This window comes from Oncorhynchus mykiss, chromosome 7 (genome assembly GCF_057628025.1).
Source record: "Oncorhynchus mykiss isolate SJ-2025 chromosome 7, ASM5762802v1, whole genome shotgun sequence".
Taxonomy (NCBI): Eukaryota; Metazoa; Chordata; class Actinopteri; order Salmoniformes; family Salmonidae; genus Oncorhynchus; species Oncorhynchus mykiss.
In genome coordinates this window covers 85,273,586-85,290,003 of record NC_143028.1, presented here as the reverse complement: position 1 = coordinate 85,290,003, position 16,418 = coordinate 85,273,586, and the positions used below count along the sequence as shown (strand labels likewise).

Sequence of the window (16,418 nt, the reverse complement as noted above, 5' to 3'; positions counted from 1 at the left end):
TGTCAGCGTTGTGAACCGAGTGCCCCATGGTGGCAGTGAGGTTATGGTATGAGCAGGCATTAGCTACGGACACAATTGCATTTTATCGATGGTCATTTGAATGCACAGAGATACCGTGACAAGATCCTGAGGCCCATTGTCGTGCCCTTCATTCGCCTCCATCACCTCATGTTTCAACATGATAATGCACTGCCCCATGTCTCAAGGATCTGCACACAATTCCTAGAAGCTGAAAATGTTCCAGTTCATCCATGGCCTGCATACTCACCAGACATGTCAACCATTAAGCATGTTCAACAGCCTGATCAACTCAATGCAAAGGAGATGTGTCCCACTGAATGAGGCAATTGATGGTCACACCAGCTACTGACTGGTTTTCTGATCCACATCCCTACTTTTTTAAAGAAAGGTATCTGTGACCAACAGATGCATATCTGTATTCCCAGTCATGTGAAATCCATAGATTAGGTCCTAATGAATGTATTTTAAAACACTGCATTTCTTATATGAACTGTAACTAAGTAAAAATCTTTAAATTGTTGCATGTTGTGCTTATATTTTTGTTCAGTGTACTTCCATTGTCTTCCAAGAGGGGCTAAATATACTTGCTTCCTCTCCCTATGCAGTCTTTAGGGCAGAGGTGGCCCTACAACCAGCAGTACCACAGCGCTACAGTCGACCCCCAGGAGGTAGAGGCTGAGCGGAAGGCTAGGGAGGCCCAGAGGAGGGCAGCCTGGAGGACCCACGATGGCTTCCTCTACCCAGGCTTCAGGAGTTCCATCGAGGCCAACGAACACCCCAAACACCCCGATGAGGCCCGCAGGGACGAGCTCAGGAAGGTGATATCATAGATAGCCCAGAGGTTAGGGATCAGAGGTCCGGTTACAGCAGGGTCACATTCATTAAGGCACATTCATTCACATTCATTAAGGCACATTCTTTCACATTCATTAAGGCACATTCATTCACATTCACAACCCAGGTTTCAGCAGGCTTCACCATCACCAGCATGTTCTGCAACTGAAAACAAGACTTCTCATTCATTCAATCAATCAAATGTATTTATAAAGCCCTTCTTACATACCCAGCCTAAAACCCCAAACAGCAAAGCAATGCAGGTGTAGAATCAAGGTGGCTAGGAAAAACTTCCTAGAATCAAATCAAATCAAAGTTTATTTGTCACTTACAGGCTCTAACCAAATGTGCAAAAAAGGTATTAGGTAAACAATAGGTCAGTAAAGAAATAAAACAACGGTAAAAAGACAGGCTATATACAGTAGCGAGGCTATATACAGTAGAGGGGCTATATACAGTAGAGAGGCTATATAAAGTAGAGAGCCTATATACAGTAGAGGCTATATACAGTAGAGGCTATATACAGTAGAGAGGCTATATACAGTAGAGGGGCTATATACAGTAGAGAGGCTATATAAAGTAGCGAGGCTATATACAGTAGAGAGGCTATATACAGTAGAGAGGCTATATAAAGTAGCGAGCCTATATACAGTAGAGGCTATATACAGTAGAGGCTATATACAGTAGAGAGGCTATATACAGTAGAGGGGCTATATACAGTAGAGAGGCTATATAAAGTAGCGAGGCTATATACAGTAGAGAGGCTATATACAGTAGAGAGGCTATATAAAGTAGCGAGGCTATATACAGTAGAGGGGCTATATACAGTAGAGAGGCTATATAAAGTAGCGAGGCTATATACAGTAGAGAGGCTATATACAGTAGAGAGGCTATATAAAGTAGCGAGGCTATAAAAGTAGCGAGGCTACATACCTGTTAGTCAGGCTGATTGAGGTAGTATGTACATGTAGATATGGTTAAAGTGACTATGCATACATGATGAACAGAGAGTAGCAGTAGCGTAAAAGAGGGGTTGGCGGGTGGTGGGACACAATGCAGATATCCCGGTTAGCCAATGTGGTTGGTCAGCCCAATTGAGGTAGTATGTACATGAATGTATAGTTAAAGTGACTATGCATATATGATAAACAGAGAGTAGCAGCAGCATAAAAAGAGGGGTTGGGAGGGGCACGCAATGCAAATAGTCTGGGGAGCCATTTGATTACCTGTTCAGGAGGCTTATGGCTTGGGGGTAAAAACTGTTGAGAAGCCTTTTTGTCCTAGACTTGGCACTCCGGTACCACTTGCCATGCGGTAGTAGAGAGAACAGTCTATGACTGGGGTGGCTGGAGTCTTTGACAATTTTTAGGGCCTTCCTCTGACACCGCCTGGTGTAGAGGTCCTGGATGGCAGCCAACTTAGCCCCAGTGATGTACTGGGCTGTACACACTATCCTCTGTAGTGCCTTGCGGTCAGAGGCCGAGCAATTGCTGTACCAGGCAGTGATGCTCTCGATGTTACAGCTGTAGAACCTTTTAAGGTTCTCAGGACCCATGCCAAATCTTTTTAGTTTCCTGAGGGGCAATAGGCTTTGTCGTGCCCTCTTCAGCGCTGTCTTGGTGTGTTTGGACCATTCTAGTTTGTTCTTGATGTGGACACCAAGGAACTTGAAGTTCTCAACCTGCTCCACTAAAGCCCCGTCGATGAGAATGGGTGTGTTCTCGGTCCTCCTTTTCCTGTAGTCCACAATCATCTCCTCAGTCTTGGTTATGTTGAGGGATAGGTTGTTATTCTGGCACCACCCGGCCAGGTCTCTGACCTCCTCCCTATAGGCTGTCTCGTCGTTGTTGGTGATCAGGCCTACCACTGTTGTGTCATCTGCAAACTTAATGATGGTGTTGGACTCGTTTCTGGCCTTGCAGTCGTGGGTGAACAGGGAATACAGGAGGGGACTGAGCACGCACCCCTGTGGAGCTCCAGTGTTGAGGATCAGCGTGGCAGATGTGTTGCTATCTACCCTCACCACCTGGGGGCGGCCCGTCAGGAAGTCCAGGATCCAGTTGCAGAGCGAGGTGTTTAGTCCCAGGATCCTTAACTTATTGATGAGCTTTGAGCGTACTATGGTGTTGAACGCTGAGCTGTAGTCAATGAATAGCATTCTCACATAAGTGTTCCTTTTGTCCAGGTGGGAAAGGGTTGTCCATCCCTCAAAGCTCATCATGTTGAAGAACATTGGGAGAATGTCATATGGTCAGATGAAACCAAAAAATCATTTTTTTGGTAAAAACTAATCTCGTAGTGTTTGGAGGACAAAGAATGCTGAGTTGCATCCAAAGAACACCATGCCTACTGTGAAGCATGGGGGTGGAAAAATCATGCTTTGAGGCTGTTTTTCTGCAAAGGAACCAGGACGACTGATCTGTGTAAAGGAAAGAATGAATGGGGCCATGTATCGTGAGATTTTGAGTGAAAACCTCCTTCCATCAGCAAGGGCATTGAAGATGAAACATGGCTGGGTCTTTCAGCATGACAATGATCCCAAACACACCGCCCGGGCAACGAAGGAGTGGCTTCGTAAGAAGCATTTCAAGGTCCTGAAGTGGCCTAGCCAGTCTCCAGATCTCAACCCCATAGAAAATCTTTGGAGGGAGTTGAAAGTCCGTGTTGCCCAGCAACAGCCCCAAAACATCACTGCTCTAGAGGAGATCTGCATGGAGGAATGGGCCAAAAGGCCAGCAACAGTGTGTGAAAACCTTTTGAAGACTTACAGAAAACATTTGACCTCTGTCACTGCCAACAAAGGGTATAAAACAAAGTATTGAGATAAACTTTTGTTATTGACCAAATACTTATTTTCCCCCATAATTTGCAAATAAATTCATTAAAAATCCTACAATGTGATTTTCTGGATTTCTTTTTCTCATTTTGTCTTTCATAGTTGAAGTGTACCTATGATGAAAATTACAGGCCTCTCTCATCTATTTAAGTGTGAGAACTTGCACAATTGGTGGCTGACTAAATACTTTTTTGCCCCACTGTACCTCTATAGGGTTATGGTTGGTGATGTATACCTCTATAGGGTTAGTGATATATACCTCTAAAGGGTTATGGTTAGTGATGTATATCTCTGTAGGGTTGGGGTTATGGTTAGTGATGTTTTTAAAACAGCTATGTGTGGCATCTTAATGTGTAATGTCTCTACCTCCATAGCCTTGGAGAGAGAATGTGCTCCATGGCAACACCCAGAGACCCACACTGCCTCAGAGAGACATCCGACCCTGGCTACACCGCTACAATGACATGGAGCTCTACATCACACCCCCACCAGTCTTGAGTCCTGTCCCCCCTGTTACTATACACCTGGCAGGTAACACATCTTCAGCCCTGTTACTATACACCTACCAGGTACCAGACCCCGACCCCGTCTCTGTAGTTACTATACACCTACCATGTACCAGACCCCCACCCCGTCTCTGTAGTTACTGTACATCTACCATGTACCAGACCCCCACCCCGTCTCGGTAGTTACTACACACCTACCATGTACCAGACCCCCACCCCGTCTCTGTAGTTACTGTACACCTACCATGTACCAGACCCCCACCCCGTCTCTGTAGTTACTGTACACCTACCATGTACCAGACCCCCACCCCGTCTCTGTAGTTACTACACACCTACCATGTACCAGACTCCCACCCCGTCTCTATAGTTACTATACACTTACCATGTACCAGACCCCCACCCCGTCTCTATAGTTACTATACACCTACCATGTATCAGACCCCCACCCCGTCTCTATAGTTACTATTCACCTACCATGTACCAGACCCCCACCCCGTTTCTATAGTTACTATATACCTACCATGTACCAGACCCCCACCCTCTCTCTATAGTTACTACACACCTACCATGTACAAGACCCCCACCCTGTCTCTATAGTTACTATACACCTACCATGTACCAGACCCCCACCCTGTCTCTACAGTTACTATACACCTACCATGTACCAGACCCCCACCATGTCTCTACAGTTACTATACACCTACCATGTACCAGACCCTCACCCTGTCTCTACAGTTACTATACACCTACCATGTACCAGACCCCCACCCTGTCTCTGTAGTTACTATACACCTACCAGGGTAGTTTACCATAACCGTATTCAGCTCTGTCCTACCTTTCACCATCCACTTCACAAGTAGGGACCAGGTAGGGACCGCTCCACACCAGGGCCATGTATAGTATCAGTCTATGGTTTGGACACACCTACCCATTCAAGGGTTTTTCTTTGTTTTTTACTATTTTCTACATTGTAGAATAATAGTGACGACATCAATACTATGACATAACATATGTAATCATGTAGTAACCAAAAAAGTGTTAAGGGCTTTTTGACCAAGAAGGAGAGTGATGGAGTGCTGCATCAGATCCCCTGGCCTCCACAATCACCCAACCTCAACCCAATTTGGGATGATTTGGACCACAGAGTGAAGGAAAACCAGCCAACAAGTGCTCAGCTTATGTGGAAACTCCTTCAAGACTGTTGTAAAAGCATTCCAGGTGAAACTGGTTGAGAGAATGCCAAGAGTGTGCAAAGCTGTCATCAAGGCTAAGGAAGGATGGCTACTTTGAAGAATCTAAAATCTAAAATATATTTTGATTTGTTTAGAACTTTTTTGGTTACTACTTGATTCCTTCTGTGTTATTTCATAGTTACCAGGGCCATGTAGTAGTAGGGCACAGTGTTAAGTAGTGCACTGCGTTCAGTATGGCCCAGTGTTCAGTAGGATACAGTGTTTAGTAGAATACAGCATTCAGTATGGCCCAGTGTTTAGTAGGTTACATTGTGCAGTAGGATACAGCATTCAGTATAGCCCAATGATCAGTAGGATACATACAGCGTTCAGTAGGATACAGCATTCATTAGGTTGCATTGTTCAGTAGGATACAGCGTTCAGTATGGCCCAGTGTTCAGTAGGTTGCATTATTCAGTAGGATACAGCATTCAGTAGGATACAGCATTCAGTAGGATACAGCGTTCAGTAGGATACAGCGTTTAGTAGGATTTCAGCGTTCAGTAGGAATCAGCGTTTAGTAGGATACAGTATTCAGTAGGATACAGCATTCAGTAGGATACAGTGTTCAGTAGGATACAGCGTTTAGTAGGATACAGTATTCACTAAAGCCCAGCATTCAGTAGGATACAGCTTTCAGTATGGCCCAGCGTTTAGTAGGATACAGCATTCAGTAAAGCCCAGCATTTAGTAGGATACAGTAATCAGTAGGTTACCATGTTCAGTAGGATACAGCGTTCAGTAGGTTAGAGTTCAGTAATACACAGCATTCAGTAGGATATTGCTTTTAGTAGAACACAGGGTTTAGTAGGTCACAGTGTTCAGTAGGGTACAGAGTTCAGTAGGATAAAGCATTCAGTAGGATACAGCGTTCAGTATTGCATAGCATTCAGTAGGTCAGTGTTCAGTAAGATACAGCGTTCAGTAGGTTACAGTATAGCCCAGTGTTCAGTAGGATACAGCATTCAGTAGGTTACAGTATAGCCCAGTGTTCAGTAGGATACAGCATTCAGTAGGATACACCGTCCAGTAGGATACAGCGTTCAGTATGTTGCAGTGTTCAGTAGGATTCAGCATTCAGTAGGATAAACCGTCCAGTAGGTTAGTGTTCAGTAGTATTCCGTGTTCAGTAGGTTACAGTGTTCAGTATGGCCCAGCTTTTAGTAGGTTACAGTGTTCAGTAGGGCACGGCATTCAGTATGGCACAGCGTTAGCAGGATACATTATTCAGTAGGATACAGCGTTCAGTAGGTTACAGCGTTCATTATGGCCCAGCGATTAGTAGGATTCAGCGTTCAGTAAAGCCCAGCATTTAGTAGAACACAGTTTAGTAGGTCACAGCGTTCAGTAGGATACAGCGTTCAGTAGGTTACAGTATAGCCCAGTGTTCAGTAGGATACAACATTTAGTAGAATACACTGTTCAATAGGATACAGCATTCAGTAGGTCAGTGTTCAGTAAGATACGGCGTTCAGTAGGTTACAGTATAGCCCAGTGTTCAGTAGGATACAACATTTAGTAGAATACACTGTTCAATAGGATACAGCATTCAGTAGGATACACCCTTTAGTAGGTTAGTGTTCAGTAGTATTCAGTGTTCAGTAGGATACAGTGTTCAGTATGGCCCAGCTTTTAGTAGGTTACAGTGTTCAGAAGGATACAGTTTTCAATAGGGCACGGCGTTCAGTAGGGCACGGCATTGTGAAACATTCATTATAATATGCTCCTACCTGTGTTCCCTCCCCCAGGAGAGCGTCTGCAGAGGGAGCAGCTGCAGGGAGCCCAGTCTCAGTACTACCGCTGGCTGAGGAAGGTGCTGCCTGACGCAGGACACACTCCCGAGCCAAACTGCAGCCACGTGCGAGTCCCACAGTTCAGCTGCCACATGGGCGGGGCCGACCCAGGGAAGCTGCATGATATACTGAAGGATCGACCAATGAAATACTCTCTCAGGAAACCTGGCCTCACCCTCAAGGTAGGGAACAGGAGTAGGTACAGGAGATTTACCTGTTCAGGTGAACACTGCTTCAGGAAACCCTCCTGCCCCCATTAATAGAACAAAAGTAATGTTGAGGAGGAATTACAGAACATGACATCATGTTCTTCCCCTGAAATACAGTGTGTTCTCTTGCTCCTTGAGCCAGAGATGTGTGTCAGACACGGCCGTACTCCCTCATTTCAAGCTCAGATTCAGCATCTTGAGAGAATACTGTAAGAAGGCACATTTAGGGACCTGTTGTGTAGCCTAAACATGCAATTTCTTTCAGTGAAATAAAAGCTGACAGTATAGAATTTTTCATCACATAATGTGCATCCAAGACGAACTGATATACTACCAGAATGTTGGATTTTTTGAAAACTTAAAACCGGTCCAATTGATGTCATTTGGACATTTTGCACAAAAAATCTCCCCACTCCCTAAGCGTCATCGCTCCACTAGAGAAGCAGAAATGAAAGACAAAACTTGACCAATGTCAACTACACTGAACTAAATTTAAAATGCAACATGTAAAGTGTAGGTCTCATGTTTCATGAACAGAAAAAAATATCACAGAAATGTTCAAAATTTTGTGCACAAATTTGTTAACATCTCTGCTAGTGAGCATTTCTCCTTTGCCAAGATACTCCATCCACCTTAGAGGTGCACCTTGTGATGGGAACAATAAAAGGCCTCAGAAAAAAGTTGTGGACCTCCACAAGTCAGGTTCATCCTTGGGAGCAATTTCCAAATGCCTGAAGGTACAACGTTCATCTGTACAAACAATAGTACGCAAGTATAAACACCATGGGACCACGCAGCCGTCATACCGCTCAGGAAGGAGACGCGTTCTGTCTCCTAGAGATGAACATACTTTGGTGCGAAAAGTGCAAATTAATCCCAGAACAACAGCAAAGGACCTTGTGAAGATGCTGGAGGAAACAGGTACAAAAGTATCTATATCCACAGTAAAACAAGTCCTATATTGACATAACCTGAAAGGCCGCTCAGCAAGGAAGAAGCCACTGCTCCAAAACCGCCATAAAAAAGCTAGACTACGGTTTGCAACTGCACATGGGGACAAAGATCATACTTTTTGGAGAAATGCCCTCTGGTCTGATGAAACAAAAGTAGAGCTGTTTGGCCATAATGACCATCATTATGTTTGGAGGAAAAAGGGGGAGGTTTGCAAGCCAAAGATCACCATCCCAACCGTGAAGCACGGCATCATGTTGTGGGGGTGCTCTGCTGCAGGAGGGACTGGTGCACTTCACAAAATAGATGGCATCACGAGGTAGGGAAATTATGTGGATATATTGAAGCAACATCTCAAGACATCAGTCAGGAAGCTTGTTTGCAAATGGGTCTTCCAGATGGACAATGACCCCAAGCATACTTTCAAAGTTGTGGTCAAAATGGCTTAAGGACAACAAAGTCAATGTACTGGAGTGGCTATCACAAAGCCATGATTTCAATCCCATAGAAAATTTGTGGGCAGAACTGAAAAAGCGTGTGCGAGCAAGGAGGCCTTACAACCCTGACTCAGTTACACCAGCTCTGTCAGGAGGAATGGGACAAAATTCACACAACTTATTGTGGGAAGCTTGTGGAAGGCTACCCAAAACGTTTGCCCCATGTTAAACAATTTAAAGGCAATGCTATCAAATACTAATTGAGTGTATGTAAACTTCTGAACCGCTGGGAATGTGATGAAAGAAATAAAAGCTGAAATAAATCATTCTCTCTACTATTATTCTGACATTTCACATTCTTTTAATACAGTGGTGATCCTATCTGACTGAAAACGGATTTTTACTAGGATTAAATGTCAGAAATGGAGTTTAAATTTATTCGGCTAAGGTGTATTGTAAAGTTTTGACTTCAACTGTAAACTGAACAAGTTCCACAGACATGTGACTAACAGAAATGGAATAATTTGACCGTGAACAAAGGGGGGTCACTATCTGGTGTGGCATTGTCATGCTGGAGGGTCATGTCAGGATGAGCCTACAGGAAGGGTACGACATGAGGGAGGAGGATGTCTTCCCTATAACGAACCGTGTTGAGATTGCTTGCAGTGACACAAGCTCAGTCCGATGATGCTGTGACACACCGCTCCAGACCATGACGGACCCTCCACCTCCAAATCGATCCCGCTCCAGAGTACAGGCCTCGGTGTAACGCTCATTCCTTCAACTAGTTAGGGTTAGGGTTAGCGAATCCGACCATTATCCCTGGTGAGACAAATCCACGACTCGTTAATGAATAGCACTTTTTGCCAGTCCTGTCTGGTCCAGCAATGGTGGTTTCGTGCCCATAGGCGATGTTGTTGTCGGTGATGTCTGGTGTGGACCTGCCTTACAACAGGCCTACAAGCCCCCAGTCCAGCCTCTCTCAGGCTATTGCGGACAGTCTAATCACTGATGGAGGGATTGTGCGTTCCTGGTGTAACACCTGTGCAGGTGTTGTTACACGTGGTCTGCGACTGCGAGGACGATCAGCTGTCCGTCCTGTCTCCCTGTAGCACTGTCTTAGGCGTCTCACTGTACGGACATTGCAATTTACTGCCCTGGCCACATCTGCAATCCTCATGCCTCCTTGCAGCATGCCTAAGGCACGTTCACGCAGATGAGCTGGGCTCCTGGGCATCTTTCTTTTGGTGTTTTTCAGAGTCCGTAGAAAGGCCTCTTTAGTGTCCTAAGGTTAACTGTGACCTTAATTGCCTACCGTCTATAAGCTGTCTTAATGACCGTTCCACAGGTGCATGTTCATTATGGTTCATGGAAAACAGTGTTTAAACCCTTTACAATGAAGATCTGTAAAGTTATTTGGATTTGTATGAATTATCTTTGAAAGACAGGGTCCTGAAAAAGGGCCGTTTCTTTTTTTGCTGGGTTTATTTGCTGTATTCTATTCTACTGTATTTTAGTCAATGCCACTCCGCTCGTAGTCATATTTAAAAATGTCTTAATTCCATAATTTAACTTTTATATTTATGTGTATTGTTGTGAATTGTTAGATATTACTGTTGGTGCTAGGAACATAAGCACTTTGCTACGCCTGCAATAACATCTGATAAATATGTGTATGTGACCAATAACATTAGATTTGATTTATTTAGTATTCAACAGCATCAAGTAATGACAGAAGAGAAGCATCCACAAACCTTCTAAATGTCGGAAATTATAAGCAGAAAATGATCAAACATAGTAAAAAAAAAAATTGCCCAATTGAAAAATCCTTCCACCATCACTTGTGTTTGTATGGTAATGGTTGTGTGTGTGTACTTACTGTATGACAATGTGTGTGTGTTGTATCACAGCCCATGCCGGTACTGTCAGTACTGCAACAACCCCAGCAGGTCTCCAGGTCAGGACGTATGGCGGTGGTGAGAGAGGAGAGCTCGTCCTTCGCCCCGGGACCGTTCCCGGACCACAGTCTGAGCTGGGATAAGAACACCATCCCCCGACAACCCTCACACTACAACAAGTACCACTTTACGTAAGTTACCATGACCACCCTCACTACAACAAGCAACACTTCACATACATTACCACGACAACCATCACACTACAACAAGTAGTTATGTACATTATGTACAGTATGTTACCTAAAACTAACACTTCTCCCCTAGCCTAACCCCTAACCCTCCTGACACTACAACAAGTACCACTTTATGTATGTTACCTAAAGCTAACACTTCCCCCCTAGCCTAAACCTCCTGACACTACAACAAGTACCACTTTATGGAAGTTACCTAAAGCTAACACTTCCCCCCTAGCCTAAACCTCCTGACACTACAACAAGTACCACTTTATGGAAGTTACCTAAAGCTAACACTTCCCCCCTAGCCTAAACCTCCTGACACTACAACAAGTACCACTTTATGGAAGTTACCTAAAGCTAACACTTCCCCCCTAGCCTAAACCTCCTGACATTAAAACAAGTACCACTTTATGTATGTTACCTAAAGCTAACACTTCCCCCCTAGCCTAACCCCTAACCCTCCTGGCACTACAACAAGTACCACTTTATGTATGTTACCTAAAGCTAACACTTCCCCCTTAGCCTAACCCCTAACCCTCCTGACACTACAACAAGTACCACTTTATGTATGTTACCTAAAGCTAACACTTCCCCCCTAGCCTAACCCCTAACCCTCCTGACACTACAACAAGTACCACTTTATGTATGTTACCTAAAGCTAACACTTCCCCCTTAGCCTAACCCCTAACCCTCCTGACACTACAACAAGTACCACTTTATGTATGTTACCTAAAGCTAACACTTCTCCCCTAGCCTAACCCCTAACCCTCCTGACACTACAATAAGTACCACTTTATGTATGTTACCTAAAGCTAACACTTCCCCCCTAGCCTAACCCCTAACCCTCCTGACACTACAACAAGTACCACTTTATGTATGTTACCTAAAGCTAACACTTCCCCCCTAGCCTAACCCCTAACCCTCCTGACACTACAACAAGTACCACTTTATGGAAGTTACCATGACGACACTTACTTAACCAATTAACACTTCACGTATTTCTCTTTGTTGGCTATGCATATTTTAACCCCCCCTCCAAGAAATCGAATTAGCAAAATAAAAACGATCCGTTTTTTTGCATTGGATGCGTCTCAATGCCCTGCATCCACATATGTAACACTTCCATATCTGTGGTGAAAGCTGGCCGAGCTATAGCGGTGATTGTTAGACCATGAGACTTACCTTATCCTAACACTCCTGACTCTAACCCTAACCTTAACCCTAACCCTAACACTCCTGACTCTGACTCTAACCCTAACACTCCTGACTCTAACCCTAACCCTAACCCACTGCATCCACATATGTAACACTTCCATATCTGTGGTGAAAGCTGGCCGAGCTATAGCGGTGATTGTTAGACCATGAGACTTACCTAACCCTAACACTCCTGACTCTAACCCTAACACTCCTGACTCTAACCCTAACACTCCTGACTCTAACCCTTACCTAACCCTAATACTCCTGACTCTAACCCTAACACTCCTGACTCTACCCTAACACTCCTGACTCTACCCTAACACTCCTGACTCTAACCCTAACACCCCTAACCCTAACACTCCTGACCCTAACACTCCCTAACCCTAACACTCCTGACTCTAACCCTAACACTCCTGACTCTAACCCTTACCTAACCCTATTACTCCTGACTCTACAAGTACCAGTTCATGTATGTACCTCACAATCTTTATTACCATACACACTAACATTAGTCACAACAGAATCTCAGATTTTACAAATGTAGTAAATAACTGTATAGATACTCATCTATATCACTGTCTTGTAGTTGTATTTAGTGAAAAAATAAATAGAGGCCCTAGCTGAGAGCTATAGGTGCCACAGATTTGTTTTAAAGGACCATGAAACATAAGTGTGATGTCACTTCCTGAAGGGAGTTCCTGAGGCAGAGGTCGTTCCAGTACAAGAGGTCAGCTCCTCCCCTAACAGACAAAGAGAGGCGTATCCACGTTTTCCAGAAACACCCAGCCCCCTATGACACCAGACAAACTGCTAGAACCAGCCAATCACAGCCAGCCCAGAGCATCGTAGAGACTCGGACCTATAGGGATGTCACCCTGCACATCAACTGAGGATAACCCCTTGTGTGAGTCCCAAATGGCACCCTATACAGTGCACTACTTTGACCACACGTTGGTACTGTATAGGGAATCGGGTGCCATTTGAGATGTAACCTCGGACTGAAACCACACCACTGCACTATGGATGACAAATGTGAAAAATCAACACTTTAATATAATAAATGGCGAGTATGTTCCAACCACCACTGTTCATTTCATTACAACCTCTTCAGTAGTGTCAGTAGAATCATCAGTACTAAAAGAAGAGCAGCATCCCAAATGGCACCCTATATGCTATGTAGTGCACTACTTTTGATCTGGGAAACAGGGTGCAATGGGACCCAGGTAAGGTCATTATAGTCACTTGTGTGTGTTATTATAAATGGTATATACAGTATTAAATGAACATCCCTGGTGATTTTCTTGAGAGAATCTGGAACCAATAGAGCTTCATTACATACAAACATCCACTACATTCATTCATCTAATAAAACAAGAGTTTTTTCTGGATCAAAAAGGGTCTTAGGCGGCACGCCCAGAAAACCCCTGCTCTCTGAATATGTTGAGTAACTGGCACAAAGCATATGAAATGTCAGTAATTAAAATAGCTTGTATAATGTGGCAATATGGCATGCGTTGATGTGGCTGACTGGTGGGATTTCTGCAACACATGCAACTCTGCTGTATTGATGAGCTGTAAAACTCTACTGGCTGTAAACAATTAGCCTCCCATGTTTTCTGTTCTACCCACTCTTCTGCAGCTGAGTCATCCAGTAGTTGTTCTTGAAGAATGCGTTGGTGCAGAACGTGTTAGGCAGCAGCACCTAGAACAATAGAACACAACACAGCCGTATAACAACAGAACACACCCGTAGAACAACAGAACACTTCTTTAGAACAACAGAACACACCCGTAGAACAACAGAACACACCCGTAGAACAACAGAACACTTCCGTAGAACAACAGAACACACCCGTAGAACAACAGAAAACACCTGTACAACAACAGAAGACACCCGTAGAACACACCCTTTCACTTAGTTTGTCACGGTACAGAATATATTAGAGATATAAAAAAATGGAAGAAATAAATATTGAGGAAAGGTTCCGGTGGCATGCATTGAAGCGAGTGGCCTTTTCATGGCTTTCTTTTGCAACCTGTCAATACTAAACATCATATTAAGATGTGGGACAATAAATAACTAGCAGGTCTATTACGCTCCAGCAGCTAGAATTTCTCTGTCCACAATTCAACAGCGGGAACATGGCGGCTCTCAACACCAACAGAAAGAGTTGAAAACTACTATAAGAGAGAATATTTGTCAGGGATTACCTATGCCTTCGATTTACAATTAAAACTGGTAATTGGAAGTGCTCACTGCTAACGTGGATACCTATTTAACCAAAGTGGAACGTCTGGAAAAGACAGCCAATGTGACATAAAGTACCAGTCAAAAGTTTGGACACACCTACTCATTCAAGGGCTTTTCTTTATTTTTACTATTTTCTACATTGTCGAATAATAGTGAAGACAGAATCATGTAGTAACCAAAAAAGTGTAGTAACCAAAGAATTAAAAATATATTTCAAATTCTTCAAAGTAGCCACCCTTTTCCTTGATGACAGCTTTGCGCACTCTTGGAATTCTCTCAACCAGCTTCATGAGGAATGCTTTTCCAACAGTCTTGAAGGAGTTCTCACATATGCTGAGCACTAGTTGGCTGCATTTCCTTCACTCTGGTCTGATGAGTCCAAATTTGAGATTTTTGGTTCTAACCGCTGTGTCTTTTGAGACGCAGAGTAGGTGAACAGGTGATCTCCGCATGAGTGATTCCCACCGTGAAGCATGGAAGAGGAGGTGTGATGGTGTGGGGGTGCTTTGCTGGTGACACTGTCTGGGATTCACTCTGCAGTCCAACTCATCCCAAACCATCTCAACTGGGTTGAGGTCAGGTGATTGTGGAGGCCAGATCATCTGATGCAGCACTCCATCACTCTCCTTCTTGGTCAAATCGCCCTTACACAGCCTGGAGGTGTGTTGGGTCATTGCCCTGTTGAAAAACAAATGATAGTTCCACTAAGAGCAAACCAGATGGGATGGTGTATCTCTGCAGAATGCTGTGATAGACATGCTGGTTGTGCCTTGAATTCTAAATAAATCACATACAGTGTCACCAGCAAAGCACCTCCATGCTTCACGGTGGGAACCACACATGCAGAGATCATCTGTTCACCTATAAAAGTAAAGACACAGAGATAAGATAATTGTATATCTTACACTACAGTTGGTGCACTATGGCAAAGTCATTCTGCTTTGAAAGTTGATAAACTTGTAACCTCACTTTTGAGAAAATGTCCCTTGAATGTTTTGGAGAGCTGTTCTTTACATGTTAGTCATTTAGCAGAAGCTCTTATCCAGAGTTACTTACAGTAGTGAGTGCATACATTTTCATATCGTCTTTCCTTTGTCTACACCCATTCAGCATTGTTCACACCCTCTTAAGCCTTAGCCCCACTCATCTCTTTAAGGATTCACATGTGAGGCCATGTGCTAAACAGAGTTCACAAAAAAAACTAAAATGTTAATACTAAAGGCTGCTTTACTACACTACCCCTATCAACGTGTCTGTAGACAGTTGTCGCTATGAAAAAGTAGAAACACAAAAACAACAGGATGCATGGTGGTCCAAAATAGCATAATTGGTGTATTTTATTAACACCAATAAACCCATCAGTTTAAAAAATGAAAAAAAAAAAACGAATTTAGTAAATGTCAATCTAGCAAACCAGGCAACTAAAAGCAACTTTCTGAACAATGTTTTGGTTCGTTTTTAGCTTGTTAGCTAGCTGGCTAGCCAGTTCAAATAATGACCATTTCATATAGCTGACAACAACTTCACTTTAGCTAATCTGGATTCATTATTACACGAAATAAACTCACAACAAGATCATTATTTACAAGTAAATGGCGAGCTAATTGCAGAAAATAGCTTATAGTTGTGAGTGTGAAAATCAGAGCATTCTACCAGAGAATCGTAATTTTATATCCTAATTTGACTTTGATACATGTTGCTCTTCACATTCCCGTCTCTGGTAAACAAACACTATCAAATCATGCAGAGGATACAGAAGGTGTAAACTGTACAGTGAAATGGTTACTGGCATAGTGAAGACTTCTGTTTAGACATGTAGCTAGCTAAACAATGAACCATAATACCAACTCATAACGTTACTACACTGCATTACATAGTGGAGTCTTTTCTTTAGACATGTAGCTAGCTAGCTAAACAATGAACCATAATCCCAACTCATAATGTTACTACACTGCATTACATAGTGAAGTATTTTCTTTAGACATGTAGCTAGCTAAACAATGAACCATAATCACAA

At 43.4% G+C, this 16,418-nt stretch overlaps 1 protein-coding gene across 1 annotated transcript in view; it reads left to right on the top strand.

Annotated features, from left to right (window-relative positions):
- cfap92 (cilia and flagella associated protein 92 (putative)) overlaps positions 1–13,231 on the top strand; it is a 111,632-nt gene extending 98,401 nt beyond the window's left edge. The window contains exons 18-22 of the mRNA XM_036984381.2: positions 627–839; positions 4,066–4,222; positions 7,178–7,404; positions 10,730–10,908; positions 12,842–13,231. Of these exons, the coding sequence (XP_036840276.2) occupies positions 627–839; positions 4,066–4,222; positions 7,178–7,404; positions 10,730–10,908; positions 12,842–13,040 (975 nt within the window). The 3' untranslated portion in view covers positions 13,041–13,231. The remainder of the gene's footprint in view (positions 1–626; positions 840–4,065; positions 4,223–7,177; positions 7,405–10,729; positions 10,909–12,841) is intronic.
- Positions 13,232–16,418: the final 3,187 nt, after the last annotated feature.